The following is a 19,762-nucleotide window of genomic DNA, read 5'->3' as shown; positions in this document are numbered from 1 at the left end:
TAGATTACGCTCGCGTTTGTAAAACAATCAACATCAGGTGTGCAAAATAATATTTATTATTATCATGTCGCTCCTCTTTTTGTATAATTGATATATCTCTTATATTCTAAAGTAGTGGTGTGATTTTATATCGTTTTGCAATACGTTCCTAAAAAGACAAAACACAACATTATGTATTAGAACAAATGAAATGTTATTCACTTCAAACATAAAAAATATAAATCTAGTATAGTCAGTAAAATTTCTAAATTTCAAAACCATAAATTTTCGGAATGTTTTCCCTGTTCACGATTTGTTCTAAACATTTTTTAGCTCACCTGGCCCAAAGGGCCAAGTGAGCTTTTCTCACCACTTGGCGTCCGTCGTCCGTCGTCGTCGTCGTCCGGCGTCGTCGTCCGTCGTCGTCGTCGTTAACAATTTACATTTTGAACTTCTTCTAGAGAACCACTGAATGGAATGGAACCAAACATGGCATGAATGTTCCATATGAGGTGCTGACCAAGTGTTGTTACTTTGTAGCCGATCCATCATCCAAGATGGCCGCCAGCGGGGGACTTAGTTTAACATAGGACGCTATGGGAAATGCATACAAATGACTTCTTTTAGAGAACCACTGAATGGAATGAAACCAAACATGGCATGAATGTTCCTTATGAGGTGCTGACCAAGTGTTGTTACTTTGTTGCCGATCCATCATCCAAGATGGCCGCCAGCCGGGGGCTTAGTTTAACATAGGACCCTATGGGAAATGCATACAAATTACTTCTTTTAGAGAACCACTGAATGGAATAAAACCAAACATAGCATGAATTATCCTTATGGGGTGCTGACCAAGTGTTGTTACTTTGTAGCCGATCCATCATCCAAGATGGCCGCCAGCGGGGGACTTAGTTTAACATAGGACCCTATGGGAAATGCATACAAATGACTTCTTCTAGAGAACCACTAAATGGAATGAAACCAAACATTGCATGAATGTTCCTTATGGAGTGCTGACCAATTGTTGTTACTTTGTAGCCGATCCATTATCCAAGATGGCCGCCAGCGGGGACTTAGTTTAACATAGGACCCTATTGGAAATGCATACAAATGACTTCTTCTAGTGAACCACTGAATGGAATGAAACCAAACATGGCATGAATGTTCCTTATGTGGTGCTGACCAAGTGTTGTTACTTTGTAGCCGATCCATCATCAAAGATGGCCCCCAGCAGGGGACTTAGTTTAACATAGGACCCTATGGGAAATGCATACAAATGACTTCTTTTAGAGAACCACTGAATGGAATAAAACCAAACATAGCATGAATGTTCCTTATGGGGTGCTGACCAAGTGTTGTTACTTTGTAGCCGATCCATTATCCAAGATTGCCGCCAGCGGGGGACTTAGTTTAACATAGGACCCTATGGGAAATGCATACAAATGACTTCTTTTAGAGAACCACTGAATGGAATGAAACCAAACATGGCATGAATGTTCCTTATGAGGTGCTGACCAAGTGTTGTTACTTTGTTGCTGATCCATCATCCAAGATGGCCACCAGCCGGGGACTTAGTTTAACATAGGACCCTACGGGAAATGCATACAAATGACTTCTTTTAGAGAACCACTAAATGGAATTAAACCAAACATAGCATGAATGTTCTTTATGGAGTGCTGACCAAGTGTTGTTACTTTGTAGCTGATCCATTATCCAAGATGGCCGCCAGCGGGGGACTTAGTTTAACATAGGACCCTAATGGAAATGCATACAAATCACTTCTTCTAGTGAACCACTGAATAGAATGAAACCAAACATGGCATGAATGTTCCTTATGTGGTGCTGACCAAGTGTTGTTACTTTGTAGCCGATCCATCATCCAAGATGGCCGCCAGTGTGGGACTTAGTTTAACATAGGACCCTATGGGAAATGCATACAAATGACTTCTTTTAGAGAACCACTGAATGGAATGAAATCAAACATGGCATGAATGTTCCTAATGTGGTGCTGACCAAGTGTTGTTACTTTGTAGCCGATCCATTATCCAAGATTGCCGCCAGCGGGGGACTTAGTTTAACATAGGACCCTATGGGAAATGCATACAAATGACTTCTTTTAGAGAACCACTGAATGGAATAAAACCAAACATTGCATGAATGTTCCTTATGAGGTGCTGACCAAGTGTTGTTACTTTGTAGCCGATCCATCATCCAAGATGGCCACCAGCAGGGGACTTAGTTTAACATAGGACCCTATGGGAAATGCATACAAATGACTTCTTTTAGAGAACCACTGAATGGAATAAAACCAAACATGGCATGAATGTTCCTTATGAGGTACTGACAAAGTGTTGTTACTTTGTAGCCGATCCGTCATCCAAGATGGCCGCCAGTGGGGGACTTTTGAATGAAATTAAACATGTTCCTTTCCTTATAAATGAGGTTGTGTTGTCACTTTTAGCCAAATTTTATATTTTTTTATATGATTTCAAAAACCCAAGTAGAATCAGGTGAGCGATACAGGCTCTTGAGAGCCTCTAGTTTTAGTCTCGTATTAATTATATGACTAGGCCAACCATGAGAGGATGGATACAAAAATAACAAGTATCATCACTTAGTGTAATGGACTAGTTTCATGTCAAATATTGTGTTACCTCAATCTTCTGGCGTCACAAAACTTTGATTTTGATTAATCGCATTAAATATTTTCCTTCGTAACGTCATTTTAGAGGAATGCGCATAATACACAGAAGTGACAAAAAGATAGTGACACAGACAATTTATACTTATATTACATGTACCACGCATATCTTTATGTTCTTATTTAATAGTATACTGTTTACCATGGGTTCGTATAAATGTTGGTGACCTTCTGCTGTTGTTTGCTCTATGGTCGGGTTGTTGTCTCTTTGACACATTCCTCATTTCCATTCGCAATTTTATTTTGTGGTAGCATACATAAATTGCAGGATAACTCCTGTTTTGTAAGCTAAGCCAGAAGCAATTATTTTTTTTGTCTTTATTTACTTACAACAAACTGTAAATGATTTCTTGCATATGGTATACCACCGAGTTTATCACACAATTCCATGTGCTGTTTTTCTAGATCCCCTGGAACCAATACTGGACGATCCTTGTGAACCTTTGAAGTCAATGAAATATTATATTGAAATGTTGATGTTAAGGAATCGCCTTTTCACAAATTTATGTAATAGTTCAGTACACATTTTAAATTATATACACACAGCGATTTCTTCGAACTAGTTTCTGTCGCTATTTACAAAAATACATTCATATAAAACTGTTTAAACGTTTTAGTATCTTCATGCTAAAGTCTTACCTTAACATGAATAGCGACATAGAAATTATGAGTTTCAAGACATTTTTATATCAATATATATATAATTGTTTTTTTAATTTTTGAATAATAAAGAAACATGAGAAGAATATAACATTAACCATGGTAATCACTGTTTTTAAGTGTATCGATTTCATCAAAACTCGGAGAGAAACCTTTACATTTTAACTCATATGAACACAGTAAACAAATGCATTTATAGAATAAGTCACCTTAATATTTGTGTGTGTGTACGCGTAGCGAATTATTTTAAAGTTTGCACCACAAATTGGGAGATTTTCCCGAATGTACAGATTTTTTTACAGTCATTCCTCATAATTTGATTTATAATCCATTTCAAGGTATAGTTCATGAAAAGAAAAACAATCATGCATATGAGCTGATAGACATAATAATTGCAGCCAATCAGAAGACGTATTACATCAAAAATTAAATTATATTGATATACATGTATTTATCAACGTTATTGTGAAGAAATGAAGTCAATGACATACAGACGGTTGATTTCTGCAAGCATCTATCAAACATTGCATTCTGTTTGTAAAACCATCTTCAAATTGATTAGGAGCAATTGCTATAAAACCTAAACCCTGTTGAAAAAAATGGAGAAAAAGATATAATCATAAAGAATCAAGGCTTTTATCCCTTATAACGGTATCTCGTTTATATTCTTCACAATTATCAAATTAAGTACAAATTAAAAACAAAATTTGGTAAAGCTTGAGATGTTTACATTGCTTACCCTTCCGGAGCACATGAGATCACCCAAGTTTTGAGTGGTGTTCGTGTTGCTCAGTACTTAGTTTGTCTATGTTCTGTTTTGTGTACTATTGTTTGTCTGTTTGTCTTTTTCTTTTTTAGCCATTGCATTTTCAGTTTATTTTCGACTTATCAGTTTGAATGTTCATTTGGTATCCTTCGCCTTTCTTTTGAGAGAATTGTCAACATGATGTATATTCGTTTACATAAGTCATCAAATTTCGTAACTGGGTTAATTCCTTGAGTACGGAAAGCATATTTGTCTTCACATAAAAACAGTATAAAATAGCATATTACAAATACAATTCTAAAAATCAAAAAACAAACGAAGAAGTTCGGTTAAACACGAATCATTTGTATAATATATACATGTAGATAGCAGAAAATATATTGCGGGGAAAATCAGCATAAAGAATGTGATTCAATCAAATTAAATGTTCTCGAAAAGTTAATATGATATAATAACCTTTTTAAACACACAAGAGCAGAAAAATAGTATTTGCTTATAAACAAAAACGTTAAAATCAAAGTTCTTTAAATATGTTACCAGATTTCCTGCTCCTTTGCAATTTGCCCCAAATTCTGCACCACTTAAAACACCGCTAAGGATATCAATCATCATGGCCAAACCAAACCCCTTATAACCACCTAAGGAGGAAAAAAAAATCAATAATCATATGTTAGATGTGAAAATAATCCATGAATCAGTTAGTCTTTCATAGGTATTTCCTGAGAAGCGATTAATCAAATCTTGTGTTCTTTTCATGTCCGAATAATTTGACTTCCCTGTCTTTCGCAGGCACGATCAGAAGCAACACATTTGTTATTTTTTTTAATTCTATAAATCTTTGTTCAAGGAAATTGTTCACACTGCTCTTCAACTTCGTACTTTTTTATTTGGCCTTTACACGTTTTTATTCGAGCGACACTGGTGAGTCTTTTGTGGACGAAACGGGCGTTTGACGCAAATAAAAAATTACAAACTTGGTATATATGATGAGTTTATTTTCGAAATAATCAGTCTAATAACTATATCTATTCAGAAGAAGTTGAAACTGTGAATGATTGTCATACAAATCAGATGATTGGTGGAAGACTTTGTTAATCCATGTTTTGTCATAGATAAGGCCGAAGGCTTTTTTCTTCGTGGTTTCGTTTTTTTCACATTTATACGGAATGGGTTTTGCTCGGTGTTGAGTGTCATGTGCAAATGCTGTAATCCACATTATTTTGACTTTGTTGAATAGTTACCTGTTGGCAATCATACCACATATCCTTTTTATATGACTTTTAGACATACCTAATGTACAAATATCTAAAATATAATTCACTAGTTGACGATGTTTTCGTCTAGTGTTCATTTGACTAAGATAGTATGATGTCTTTCTGATTATTTTCTCTCTCTTAATAACAAACGACATACCATGTCGACGTCTATTTGTAGTTTTCCTCTAATTTAAAGTTTATATAAATAAACCCGTTAACGTAAGCATAGTTCGTACGACGGATTGCTGTAAGTTGTTGAGTTTGGTGGCGGACACCTGTATTTTCATCGACAATCAATCAACTCGCTATCATATGAAACAGACTTTTTGCAGGCTCAAATGAAGTATGCACTAACTGTCAAATTTTTAAAAATACATGTGTTTTGTGTTGTTTTGGAGCATTATATTTCAAGGTTTTGTGTTTTAGTGGATAAGGAAAAGGGACTTTTTTTGTTTCGCTTGTATATGTAAAAGTAAACATCATTTGACTAATCACTGATTGATTATGGAGGTAACAAAATCACTGATGTTGACTAAGAAATTTACAAAATCACTGATGTTGACTAAGAAATTTACAAAATCACTGATGTTGACTAAGAAATTTACAAAATCACTGATGTTGACTAAGAAATTTACAAAATCACTGATGTTGACTGAAGTAACTGAGAACTTGTCTTCATATTGACTGAACGAATATACCCGATATATATCTAAACAAATATTAACTTTACTTTATTAACTGCATACCCTACCAGTTTCTTCTCTACCTCCGACCGGAAACACACCATTAAAATCTTCGTATTTACGGCTTTCCTATAGATATCAAATGATAAGATAAAATTATGGTATTGATGGCGACCAACTGATTAAATGCCATAACTTACAGTCAAGTCAACATAGAGTACACTGACTAACTAGTATACAAGATTAGATGATCCTCTAGTGTCATATCTTCAACAGTTTATTATCAAAGTATTTTAAAGTAGAGTCATCCTATTGTTTTGTTCTGTTTGACATCGGTGCTCCCTAATGTTATTTTCATTTGGGTTTGTAAATAATCGTTGTTAGAGATTGCTTTGGCGTTTATAGTCGTCTCGGTGCCACTAGATACCATACTAGTCTAGTCCATATAGAAACAGTAAGTTCAACTCTAGACGTGAATCTGTAATTTTCTGTCTAGAAATAGTTTAGAATCCATTGCCAAGCAGGCAAGCCAAACATCATTCTTTTCCTTATTATCACCAACATTCTCGTATCATTCACGGATTTACGTAGCTGATGGTTGGGCGGCTTAAATGAAAGTTGACAAAATCATGCAAATGGTGATACACGCATAGGATTTGGCAAAGACCTTCTTAAGGGTGTACGTTATCATTTCAGAGAGTTATAGCCAACATGTTTTTGATTTTTTTCTCGGCGGCCATCTTGAATATAAAAATTTACATCATTTGCTTAATAGTGGAGAATGAAAAAATATGAAGCTCTATCTCGGTTAAACCCTTCAGTTAAGGTTTTTCGATTTAAAGATGATAAAACAGGAATGTAATGAAATATTGGATCAGCATTACAGTAAAACTTGGGCAATTGCTTACTATCTAGTGCGTTTTACAATTCAAGATGTTTACAGAAATCGATAATATAATCTTTGGAATGTTTTTAAATATAATGGTGATACATATAATATAATCATTTGTATGGATACTCACATGCCCATTCACATCAACAATCATATTTTCTGGAAGAATACTATGCTTTAAAGCCATGATCTTCAACTGAATCAAAAAGAGAGAACAATTGTTTTCCATGTTTTTATAATCAAATCGTTCGCGTAATCTATGAAATAATACGAACACGTTATGTTTTACTACATGAAATTGTTAGAGATAAAGACGACTTCATGAACGGGCATCATTTCTTTCAAGCATATTATACATATTTTGAATAAATTCCTTACTGATATATATGCAATTCTTATAGATACTATGGACCTAATCACGCATATTAAGTTATGCTTAGAAGAGAATAAATCTGATCTTTTACATTTTTTTCCCAGTATAATCAGGTAATATTAAAAAGACTGTATTCGGGAAGAATCTGTTTTAGCGGACTCCGGAAATTGGAAGATGCAAAATTTATGCGCACTACCGATAACCCCAAGTTACGTTGCTATGCTGAAATACCGGCCATTTTTGTTTACCGTTTTGAAAGACGACGATGTAAATGATTTTTAAAAATTGATTTTAACTATTTAAACTGAATAATTAAAAATAAATCTAATGCACTTACCCATTTAAGCTGGATTATCATCCAGACTTGAATTTAGTGTGTTTGTTTGTTATTTCGTTAAGTACTCTTTGTTTTTTAGATGCAGGTTGTGGTTCACTGACGGTGATAGTTTCTGTCGTAATCAAGGCTTGTTTTTGTTTTCCCGGATTATACACTTTTTAATAAGGTTAATTAATGCTATGAAAAGGTCGTCAGATTTGTGTAAGGATGAATGGAATACACAAATTTGTAAAAGTATTATTGAATACTAGTAAGGGAGCTACCATTTGATTTTTATGGGGGGCTAGGATGAAATTTGAAAAAAATAGGCAGGACAGGAGTTTTGAGTAAAAAAAAAAGGCAGGATGAGACACTTTGCAAAAAAAAAAAGGCAGGATGACAATTTAGGTAAAAAAAGTCAGGATAAACTAATAAAAAAAAGGCAGGACCGAATAGAGTGAAAAATAAAAAGGCAGGACAGAGATTACAACTAAAAAAAAATGCAGGACAAAATTTTTCATCCTAGCCCCCCAATAAAAATCAAATGGTAGCTCCCTAAATAGTATTTCTCTTAGTCGTGTTAGTTACCTTAGTTTGTCTTCTGAACTCGATTGATGAGTCAGATTTGGACTTCGGTAACCTACTGTTACATGCATTCTGAACTGACTTAAACACTTCTTAAGGATAGTCGTATGTTATCACGAATAAGACAAACATTCTAACCTTTCCAGCAGCCACCACTGTAGTAGCCATATCTAGGATAAAACTGTCACCATGATTTCCAGGAGCTGCAATACTGATTGGATTTGTACCTAAAGTGGACTTCAGTGAAAAAAACCATTTGAATAAAACTCAATGATATTCTTTCTGATTTTCAAAAATGATAAAAAAAAAAAAAAAAAAAATAACAATAACAAACGAATGTTACTTTGACTTTGAAGAATTAAGTACATTATATAATGACTAATTTGTAGAAAAGATAATTATGGCCATAAAATCCTGTAAGCATTCTAATCTTTAACCTTTATATAAATGATTTTTTGGCATCAAATGTTTAATAAACAACAAACACATGTATACTGCAGTTCATCTAATAGGAAGCATTTTCGGATTGTCCAAACTGTTTGTACTTACAACGCTAGTATCCCCCCTAGTCTTAAATACTAACAGATTTTCAGACGTTTTTTGTTTACATACTATTCTTCTTGAAGTTAGAACCATTTAGATGTTGTCTAGGCTATAAGAACTTATCTTTGATGCTCTATTCGGAACCATTAAACGATTGTTTAGGTCATGTGTGCTTGTCATTGTATCTCTTTTCGGAACTATTCGAGGATTGTTATCATTATCCATATTTACAATTGCTGCTTTATTCGGAACTATTGGGGGAACGTCTTCACTATTCCTACATACAAGTATTGCTCTTTTTTGGAACATCTATAGAGTTGTGAAGATTGATTATATATTCGGAGGAACCAGTTGAATATTTTGACAGAAGAAGGATATACAGATAACTCGAGCTCTTATCATAACTAATAACTTAAGCTTGAGAAATCCTGGGCGATATCCTGCTTGACCAGTATCTGTGTACTATCTGTGTACTGTCTAGTTGTCAGCTGATAACTTGCCGAACTATTTTCTTGTTAACTTTAACCATTTAACCATTATTCTGGTGTTTAAATGGAATACAATAATTTGATTTAGTCGACTTAATCTACTTTAACTGTCGATCAGTAAATTTGTAAATTGTTCCTTGTATATTTTAAATATTTGTCTCGCCCAAGTCTATACAAGCGTTTCAATGTATAATAAAAGCCAGAATTATAGTACCATATATTCTACTTGTCTATTTATATCGACAATACTTCCCGTGTTTATTACATTGGAACCATTTCTGAACTTGCCCTAATTCCTCTAGTGGGAACCATTCCTGTACTTACCTTTGTCCCTCTAGTGGGAATCATTCCTGTACTTACCCTTGTCCCTCTAGTGGGAACCATTCCTGAACTTACATTTGTCCCTCTAGTGGGAACCATTCCTGTATTTACCCTTGTCCCTTTAGTGGGAACCATTCCTGCACTTACCCTTGTCCCTCTAGTGGGAACCATTCATGTACCTACCCTTGTCTCTCTTGTAGGAACCATTCCTGTACTTACCCTTGTCCCTCTAGTGAGAACCATTCCTGTACTTACCCTTGTCCCTCTAGTGGGAACCATTCCTGTACTTACCCTTGTCCACCAGGTGGGAATCATTCCTGTACTTACCCTTGTCCCTTTAGTGGGAACCATTCCTGTACTTACCCTTGTCTCTCTAGTGGGAACCATTCCTGTACTTACGTTTGTCCCTCTAGTGGGAACCATTCCTGTACTAACACTTCTCTCTCTTGTGGGAACCATTCCTGTACTTACCCTTGTCCCTTTAGTGAGAACCATTCATGTACTTACCCTTGTCACTCTAGTGGGAACCATTCATGTACTTACCCTTGTCTCTCTAGTGGGAACCATTCCTGTACTAACACTTCTCTCTCTTGTGGGAACCATTCCTGTACTTACCCTTGTCCCTCTAGTGAGAACCATTCCTGTACTTACCCTTGTCACTCTAGTGGGAACCATTCATGTACTTACCCTTGTCTCTCTAGTGGGAACCATTCCTGTACTTACCCTTGTCCCTCTAGTGGAAATCATTCCTGTACTTACCCTTGTCCCTTTAGTGGGAACCATTCCTGTACTTACCCTTGTCCCTCTAGTGGAAACCATTCCTGTACTTACCCTTGTCCCTCTAATGGGAACCATTCCTGTACTTACCCTTGTCCCTCTAATGGGAACCATTCCTGTACTTACCCTTGTTTCTCTAGTGGGAACCATTCCTGTAATTTCCCTTGTCCCTCTAGTGGGAACCATTCCTGTACTTAGGTTTGTCCCTCTAGTGGGAACCATTCCTGTACTTACCCTTGTCCCTCAAATGGGAATCATTCCTGTACTTACCCTTGTCCCTCTAGTGGGTATCATTCCTGTACTTACCCTTGTCCCTCTAATGGGAACCATTCCTGTACTTACCCTTGTCCCTCTAGTGGGAACCATTCCTATACTTACATGTGTCCCTCTAGTGGGAACCATTCCTGTATTTACCCTTGTCCTTCTAGTGGGAAACATTCCTTTACTTACCCTTGTCCCTCTAGTGGGAACCATTCCTGTACTTACCCTTGTCCCTCTAGTGGAACCATTCCTGTACTTACCCTTGTCCCTTTAGCGGAAATCATTCCTGTACTTACCCTTGTCCCTCTAGTGGGAACCATTCCTGTACTTACACTTGGCCCTTTAGGGAGAACCATTCCTGTACTTACCCTTGTCCCTTTAGGGGGAACCATTCCTGTACTTACCATTGTCCCTCTAGTGGGAACCATTCCTGTACTTACATTTGTCCCTCTAGTGGAAAACATTCCTGTACTTACCCTTGTCCCTCTAGTGGAACCATTCCTGGACTTACCCTTGTCCCTCTAGTGGGAACCATTCCTGTACTTACCCTTGTCCCTTTAGTGGGAACCATTCCTGTACTTACCCTTTTCTCTCTAGTGGGAACCATTCCTGTACTTACGGGAACCATTCCTGTACTTACCCTGGCCCCTCTAGTGGGAACCATTCCTGTACTTACCCATGTCCCTCTAGTGGGAACCATTCCTGTACTTACCCTTGTCCCTCTAGTGGGAACCATATATTCTACTTGTCTATTTATATCGACAATACTTCCCGTGTTTATTACATTGGAACCATTTCTGAACTTGCCCTAATTCCTCTAGTGGGAACCATTCCTGTACTTACCTTTGTCCCTCTAGTGGGAATCATTCCTGTACTTACCCTTGTCCCTCTAGTGGGAACCATTCCTGAACTTACATTTGTCCCTCTAGTGGGAACCATTCCTGTATTTACCCTTGTCCCTTTAGTGGGAACCATTCCTGCACTTACCCTTGTCCCTCTAGTGGGAACCATTCATGTACCTACCCTTGTCTCTCTAGTGGGAACCATTCCTGTACTTACCCTTGTCCCTCTAGTGGGAACCATTCCTGTACTTACCTTTGTCCCTCTAGTGGGAACCATTCCTGTACCTACCCTTGTCCCTCTAGTCGGAACCATGCTTCCTGTACTTACACTTCTCTCTCTTGTAGGAACCATTCCTGTACTTACCCTTGTCCCTTTAGCGGAAATCATTCCTGTACTTACCCTTGTCCCTCTAGTGGGAACCATTCCTGTACTTACACTTGGCCCTTTAGGGAGAACCATTCCTGTACTTACCCTTGTCCCTTTAGGGGGAACCATTCCTGTACTTACCATTGTCCCTCTAGTGGGAACCATTCCTGTACTTACATTTGTCCCTCTAGTGGAAAACATTCCTGTACTTACCCTTGTCCCTCTAGTGGAACCATTCCTGGACTTACCCTTGTCCCTCTAGTGGGAACCATTCCTGTACTTACCCTTGTCCCTTTAGTGGGAACCATTCCTGTACTTACCCTTTTCTCTCTAGTGGGAACCATTCCTGTACTTACGTTTGTCCCTCTAGTGGGAACCATTTCTGTACTTACACTTCTCTCTCTTGTGGGAACCATTCCTGTACTTACCCTTGTCCCTTTAGTGGGAACCATTCCTGTACTTACCCTTGTCCCTTTAGGGGGAACCATTCCTGTACTTACCCTTGTCCCTCTAGTGGGAACCATTCTTGTACTTACCCTTGTCCCTCTAGTGGAAATCATTTCTGTACTTACCCTTGTCCCTTTAGTGGGAACCATTCCTGTACTTACCCTTGTCCCTCTAGTGAAAACCATTCCTGTACTTACGTTGGCCCTCTAGTGGGAACCATTCCTGTACTTACCCTTGTCTCTTTAATGGGAACCATTCCTGTACTTACACTTGGCCCTTTTGGGAGAACCATTCCTGTACTTACCCTTGTCCCTTTAGGGGGAACCATTCCTGTAATTACCCTTGTCCCTCTAGTGGGAACCATTCCCGTACTTACCCTTGTCCCTCTAATGGGAACCATTCCTGTACTTACCCTTGTCCCTCTAGTGGGAACCATTCCTGTACTTACCCTGGTCCCTCTAGTGGGAACCATTCCTGTACTTACCCATGTCCCTCTAGTGGGAACCATTCCTGTACTTACCCTTGTCCCTCTAGTGGGAACCATTCCTGTACTTACATTTGTCCCTCTAGTGGGAACCATTCATGTACTTACCCTTGTCCCTCTAGTGGGAAACATTCCTGTACTTACCCTTGTCCCTCTAGTGGGAACCTATCCTGTACTTACCCTTGTCCCTCTAGTGGAACCATTTCTGTACTTATCCTTGTCCCTCTAATGGGAATCATTCCTGTACTTACCCTTGTCCCTCTAGGTGGAACCATTCCTGTACTTACCATTGTCCCTTTAGTGGGAATCATTCCTGTACTTACCCTTGTCCCTCTAGTGGGAACCATTCCTGTACTTACCCTTGTCCCTTTAGGGGGAACCATTCCTGTACTTACCCTTGTCCCTCTAGTGGGAACCATTCCAGTACTTACATTTGTCCCTCTAGTGGAAACCATTCCCGTACTTACCCTTGTCCCTCTAGTGGGAACCATTCCTGTACTTACCCTTGTCCCTCTAGTGGAACCATTCCTGGACTTACCCTTGTCCCTCTAGTTGGGACCATTCCTGTACTTACCCTTGTCCCTCTAGTTCGAACCATTCCTGTACTTACCCTTGTCCCTCTAATGGGAACCATTCCTGTACTTACGTTTGTCCCTCTAGTGGGAACCATTCCTGTACTTACCCTTGTCCCTCTAGTGGAACCATTCCTGGACTTACCCTTGTCCCTCTAGTGGGAACCATTCCCGTACTTACCCTTGTCCCTCTAGTGGAACCATTAATTCCTTGACTTACCTTTGTCCCTCTAGTGGGAACCATTCCTGTACTTACCCTTGTCCCTCTAGTGGGAACCATTCCTGTACTTACCCTTGTCCCTCTAGTGGAACCATTCCCGTACTTACCCTTGTCCTTCTAGTGGAAGCATTCCTGGACTTACCCTTGTCCCTCTAGTGGGAACCATTCCTGTACTTACCCTTGTCCCTCTAGTGGGAACCATTCGAGGATTGGTATTACATAAAGCTACTCCCTGTAATTGAGTACGAAATAAAATAAATAATCTTAAATATAAATTGATGATAATGAATAATGACAAAAATGACATTATTGTCTGTAACTGCATATAAAAGGAAACAGCTGAATTGATAGAGAAACAGACCTTAAAAACAACACGGGAAATACCAATTTGATACTTTCTAATCATGTATTTATAATGCAAAATAGTATTTTTAAACAGAGAAAAAAAATCATTCGAAAAAAAAAAATCATATTAAGGAGTACATACATGTACACTGTACAGCAATTGTTTTATATTAAATAAGGGAAAGGATAAATGTTTGGCTTTTATCGAGACTAAAATGGAAACTGTTTTTGTTTTTACCAACACATGCACATCAATTAAATATTGAAAATATAATTTACCACAAATCCTTGTTCCATCGCATACATACTGTACCATCCTGCCATACCGAAGTGATTTGCTCCTAAAATCATAAAAAAAAATAATGATTACATCAATAAAAGAAAAAGCAGCGTTAACGCCTATCAGTTGCGACCGAATAACACGTTTAAATGTAATTTTATATGTTTCTTTTATGTCTACGTTGTTGTTCGCAAAAATTAAGAAGCATATAGCAAGTTATACAACATAAAAAATAAGCGCAAATATACAGTAGAAGAAAAATATCAACACGAAGTTTGCAACAAGTGAACTGAAAACCAGTATCGCATTAATCAACTAAAAGTGCATTTGACTCAAATGTATAGGACTTGGCAGTCTACTGCTAGTGGCCTTTTTTATCCTGTGTGTCAGCAATCTTTTAGTCAACATGTATGTGTTGACATTAAACATTATCGAAGCGATGTATCTTTTTTTGTAAATTAACTGTTAATTAAATGCCATGATAAGCTGAAACAATATTCTCACCTCTACACGTGACAAATCCAATTCCAGCTTCTTTTGCTTTTTTGATTGCAATATCCATACAGTACCGGGCAACATACGCACCTGAAAATATTTTTGATGGAAAAAGTACCTTCAGAGAAGCATTGAACTTTTATGAAACCAGTAATTATACGTGAAATTGGTGTACTAGACTTCGATCGATTATTTCTAGGATTTAAAATCAATTTGTACTAGGCTCGTATGCTATTTTACATTCAAAAAATATTTTCGCACAATGTAGGAAGAATTAAGGAAGCAAGGTACATTTGTTTGGATAAAAGTATCAACTAATAGTCTATAATTCATTGGTTTGTTTATTGCTGCCAGTTAAATTTGTTTTCGCTAATTGTTTTGTCATGAATCAATCCTTCGTTTGATATCATACATTTGGTCACTACGATACTTTTATATTTGATTATACGATATGCATCTATGTTATTTGATCACCAATACATCGATGCCTTTTGACAAAGTTGCGATTCAGTTCATTTTAACAATAAATGTCCTTTCCCACTTATTGGGTGTTATTTTCTGCGTAGTAAAACATTCATATTCTCTGTATGTTTTGTATATTCGAAGTAAGACGATTAAGTATGATTGCCAAGAAGACAACTATTCACAAAAAGCATAATATTAATATGAATAAAACTATAGATGCCACTAAAGCATCAGAAACCAAACGCACGTTCATAGTATCCGTGATCACCATCAGTGTTATTTTTGTTTCATGGTTTTAAGTAGGTTTTAGGGCTTTGCCTGTAATATCGTTTCTGTTTTATGACTAATTTTTTAAGACTGATCACTTTGAATGTACATGTTTTTAAAGCTCTACGAAAGTGCACCAACCACTGCAACTTCGTTATGATTTATAATAATTAATGACCTATATACACAGATAAAATGGTTGATTGACAGTTTGTCCCTATTGGCATCACTTGCCTAGTATTTTTCTCATTCAATTTCTTTTCCTCATCTGGTCGATATTTTAGGTATTCCATAAGTATTGGCATGACTGAGTGTAAACAATTATCTTAAGTCCATCTAGTACTCCTGATTAATTGATAGGCCATCACCCCAGTCGTAAGGGCCGTCATTTGACTGGATGGGGAAAATGAGGAAAATTTTGATCGGATTAGGGACTTCTTGCGAGGAAATTGATATGCCAGTGGCGGATACAGAAATTTTCAAAGGGAGGGGGGACACTCACTGTCTAAGAGAGGGGCCACTCCAATTATACTTTAGTGATTTCCTACTATATATAATCAACCATATTTTTCTCATAAATGGGAAGAAAGGGGGGGGGGGGGGCGCACCCTTGTCCCTTTTTAAATCCGCCTTTGTTTCTAAAGGCAACTAAAAGAAACCTTGATACACTGTTTTGCAGGATGGTTCCGTCTACGTGTTTTGAGCAGGGAAAACTTTCGGCACTTATCTAATAAATTTTCAATATCAGTCAACTTTACAGCTCTCTATCACAGTCGACCTTTTTTGCTGAACTCAGTTGGCAGGTTATATAGATCTGTGTTCTCGGCCTGGATATTTATGAAATACTTTTCACCGGACATTTCACAAATTAAACAATCTTTTTAATAAAAAGGGCTGCCACTAAAATAAATAAAATGCAGACTTATGGACACTGTATATGACTTAATTCCTTTATAAACCATAACAAATGTGTTTTTCTGGGTTTTGTTTTCATTACAGCAATCAACAAAATCTATGTTTATCATATATATACATATATATGTAGGACTCTAAAGTGCGATGGGGACGCTAAAGTACGATGGTCACGCTAAAGTGCGATGGTCTACGCTAAAGTGCGATGCCTTTACACGCTAAAGTGCGATGGTTTTGCGAAAGAAAAGACGTAATAAACGTACCATGGATTATGACGTAAACAGTCGTTTATACAAACAAAAAATGAACATCCTGAAAGATAAATATAGAATATTCGATTAACAACTTTAAACGAAATGTCCATGACTTACTCAATTTAAACATGACCGTGCTTTGTCGGCTGAGGCAAATGTGTTTTTTTTTCGGGTGCTGGAAGAAGGACTTGTGTCCTGCAGTCGACTATCTTACTATACAGATACAAAAGTATACGTATAAGTATCCTTTATCCTGTTTTCATTTGCAGCCTTTTAGGCCAGGTGAGCTAAAAATCATATATATAGGATATAAAGATTTTTGTCACACCTAACTTACCATTTTAGCAATTATTACGTAGTCGTTCTTCTTCATTTAGAAACAATCACTTTTAAGCCTAATGGTAATTATAAAGCCTATCACATATGTTATAAAACCTTATCATACTAGCTTTTGCAAAAATACTATTTATTACATCCGTGTTCTTTACATTATCCTTTTGGTCCATCACACTTTTATTAGCGTGATACACCACCGTACTTTAGCGAACAAACAGTCATCGCACTTTAGCGTGATACACCATCGTACTTTAGCGTAGACCATCGCACTTTAGTATGACCATCGCACTTTAGAGTACCATTGCACTATAGAGTCCTACATATATATCATAATTTGTATTGATTATTCTGCTCTTCATACCATAGGCATCTTGATTGACAAATAAAACTATTCTTATTCTATTCTTCTATTCTATAAGAAGATGTGGTATGAGTGCCAATGAGACAACTCTCTTTCAAATTCATAATTTGTAATAGTAAACCATTATAGTTCAAAGTACGGTCTTCAACATGGATCATTGGCTTACAAGCAAGCTATGAAGGGCCCCAAAATTTAATAGTGCAAAAGCATTCAAGCAGGAAAACCAAAGGTCTAAGCACGCATTCTAAGACAAATGTGTAACCCGAGGACGAAATAAAGAATGTGACCAATGACGATAACATGTAATTTCCTTGCAATAATTGATTCATTACAGTCAACACAATCTTAAATAACTTACCAATTAAACTATTTCCGTCTACAAGTGCCGTTCCTATTGATTCTTTAATAACTGTTGGTTCTTTGTCTTCTACTGATACAACACCTGATCTGATTTCGTCCATATATTTATCTAAAAGAAGCTACATTCAAAATTAGTATGTCTTACAGTTTCCACTCAACATCACACATACCGACAATTCATAAACTGATGCATTAATTCAATAAATGTGAATCAAGGCCAGAATATACATTTTGGTACCAAAATGTATAGATAAAAAAAATGATTTCGAGATTTTATAGTATTACTGCTCTTTATTATATCTTACATCTAAAAATCAGGTTGGAAGACAATACAAACATGAAGATTTAGCCCCTAACGTTTAGTCCTACTAACAAGTACATTTTAATAAGTAAAGATGTGGTATGGTTGGCAATGAAACAACTGTATTAACTATAGTTCAAATGAAATGGATGTAAGCAATTATAGACAACCGTACGACCTTCAACAATGCGTTTATTTCTAATTGTTGACAATGTATTTAAAAAAAGCGGTGGTATAATTCCCACATGAGAAAACTCTTAACAAAAGACCAAATGCCACAGAATTAACAACTAGATTGTTTCTGCCTAAATTAGCATTATATATGGACTAGATATTAAAGAACGAAAAGTAGACCGAGACTATTCTAAAAAAGATAATAACTTTTTTCAACAAAAGTATTTTATAAATATCACGATCAAAATTTAAACACGTATATGTGTTCAATTGATTCGTTAATACATTGCAAAATAGAACAAAATACAAACAAAACAATAATGACTTCACATTGTTTGGTAGTTAACTCCGTAAAATTTAACCCCTCATTATTGAAATAAGATATTAGCTACCAAGTAATATGACCCCATGACTATAGATTCCTCTGTAATCTGCCGATACTAGTATATCTGCAACCAATGATCCACGTGCTGGGGTTAATCCAACAGCTTCCAATGAGCTTACGATAAAATTGTGAACATTATCCTTTGGAATTACAATTTCGAAACCCTCCATGTTTGTCTATCGTCCAGTATGTAGGACAGAAGTTCATTAAATTAGGATGGTATGATAATACATGTGCACATGTATTATATCACGTAATGACCCAGACTCTTATCTATGAACGATAAAGTCTACAATTCATTTAGTAAACGTACTGTGGGGTATTTAGTCTACAAATAATAAATATACATAGACATGATAGACAGATTATATGTTTATTTTGTTTTCTGTTACGAGCAAAATGATACGACAGAAAATGTAACGGATATAGAAATCAACATGTTCTAGTTTGATTATTTTGTTCCAGAATATTAAATATGTTGAATGCTGGCTGTATATGAAAGCATGTTTTAAAAAAAAATAAAAACAGGTAAAACTGAAAAATTGACAAAAGAAACGGGAAATGTGTTAAAAAGACAACTCGATCAAAGAGCAGAAAACAGCACAAGACCGCCCATAAGTTCAAAACAACGAGAAAATCCCACACCCTGAGGCGGGCTTCAGTTAGATTCTTAAAAAAGTTTATTAGTTCAGTGGTCACACCAAACTCCGAAACAGATTTTGTTAACATGTGCTTGATTAACGAATTTAACTATCTTTTTCAAGATCCAGAAATACTTATTCTGAATTTTGACAGCATATAGAATAATTATTTAAACAGAATACTGAATTTATATTGTTTATTTGGTGATATGCTTTGATATTAAAAAAGTTTGTTTCTTTGTGTTAGATATATTTTTTTTCTTTTGTATATATAAGTTGAACATCTATACTTCCTAAACTTCTTAGCTGTGCATTGAGATACAACTTTATTTGTACTTTTTGATAACAAGGAATGAAAAAAAGTAAAAAATTGAGTAACATGTACGCAACACAAACATCGTTTACATAGGTGCATGAAGATGCACCTTTTGTTAATTTTTTTATTAACAGCTGGAGATTACTAGGTATCCTCAGTTTACAAAAAACAAAAATAACGAAAATTGGACAAAGTTTATCATAAAAATTACAGTAAGAATTCTCAACGTAACCCCGAGAACCAGTTGCTGCAACGTATGTAAATGTACATGTTTAAACGTGCATATTCACCCTTCCCTCGACGAACCAGCATTTATTTATTAATAAACTTTGATCAA

General features: G+C 36.5%; 1 protein-coding gene across 1 annotated transcript; it reads right to left on the bottom strand.

Moving 5' to 3' along the window:
- LOC139528563 (uncharacterized oxidoreductase YjmC-like) lies at positions 1 to 17,754 on the bottom strand. The gene is made up of 11 exons (XM_071324596.1): positions 17,607 to 17,754; positions 14,663 to 14,743; positions 14,158 to 14,219; positions 13,712 to 13,765; positions 8,350 to 8,448; positions 7,068 to 7,133; positions 6,114 to 6,174; positions 4,644 to 4,744; positions 3,832 to 3,927; positions 3,011 to 3,121; positions 1 to 148 (listed from the first exon to the last, which is right to left on the bottom strand). Exons 1-11 carry the CDS (start codon positions 17,707 to 17,709, stop codon positions 107 to 109), a joined length of 876 nt encoding a protein of 291 aa, XP_071180697.1. The 5' UTR covers positions 17,710 to 17,754; the 3' UTR covers positions 1 to 106.
- Between the last annotated feature and the right edge of the window lie 2,008 nt (positions 17,755 to 19,762).

The sequence above is a fragment of the Mytilus edulis genome, chromosome 6 (genome assembly GCF_963676685.1).
Source record: "Mytilus edulis chromosome 6, xbMytEdul2.2, whole genome shotgun sequence".
Lineage (NCBI taxonomy): Eukaryota > Metazoa > Mollusca > Bivalvia > Mytilida > Mytilidae > Mytilus > Mytilus edulis.
The sequence above is the reverse complement of the archived record's forward strand: the minus strand, read 5'-3'. Positions and strand labels throughout refer to the sequence as shown.

Bases quoted from the DNA above. Each gene is read 5' to 3' on its own strand.
- LOC139528563 (XM_071324596.1), bottom strand. From the start codon at position 17,709: ATGGACGAAATCAGATCAGGTGTTGTATCAGTAGAAGACAAAGAACCA. The intron at 14,220-14,662 runs GTGAGAATATTG...TTATGATTTTAG, and splicing joins TGGATTTGTCACGTGTAGAG to GAGCAAATCACTTCGGTATG. The intron at 3,928-4,643 runs GTAACATATTTA...TTTTTTCAACAG, and splicing joins GCAAAGGAGCAGGAAATCTG to GGTTTAGGTTTTATAGCAAT.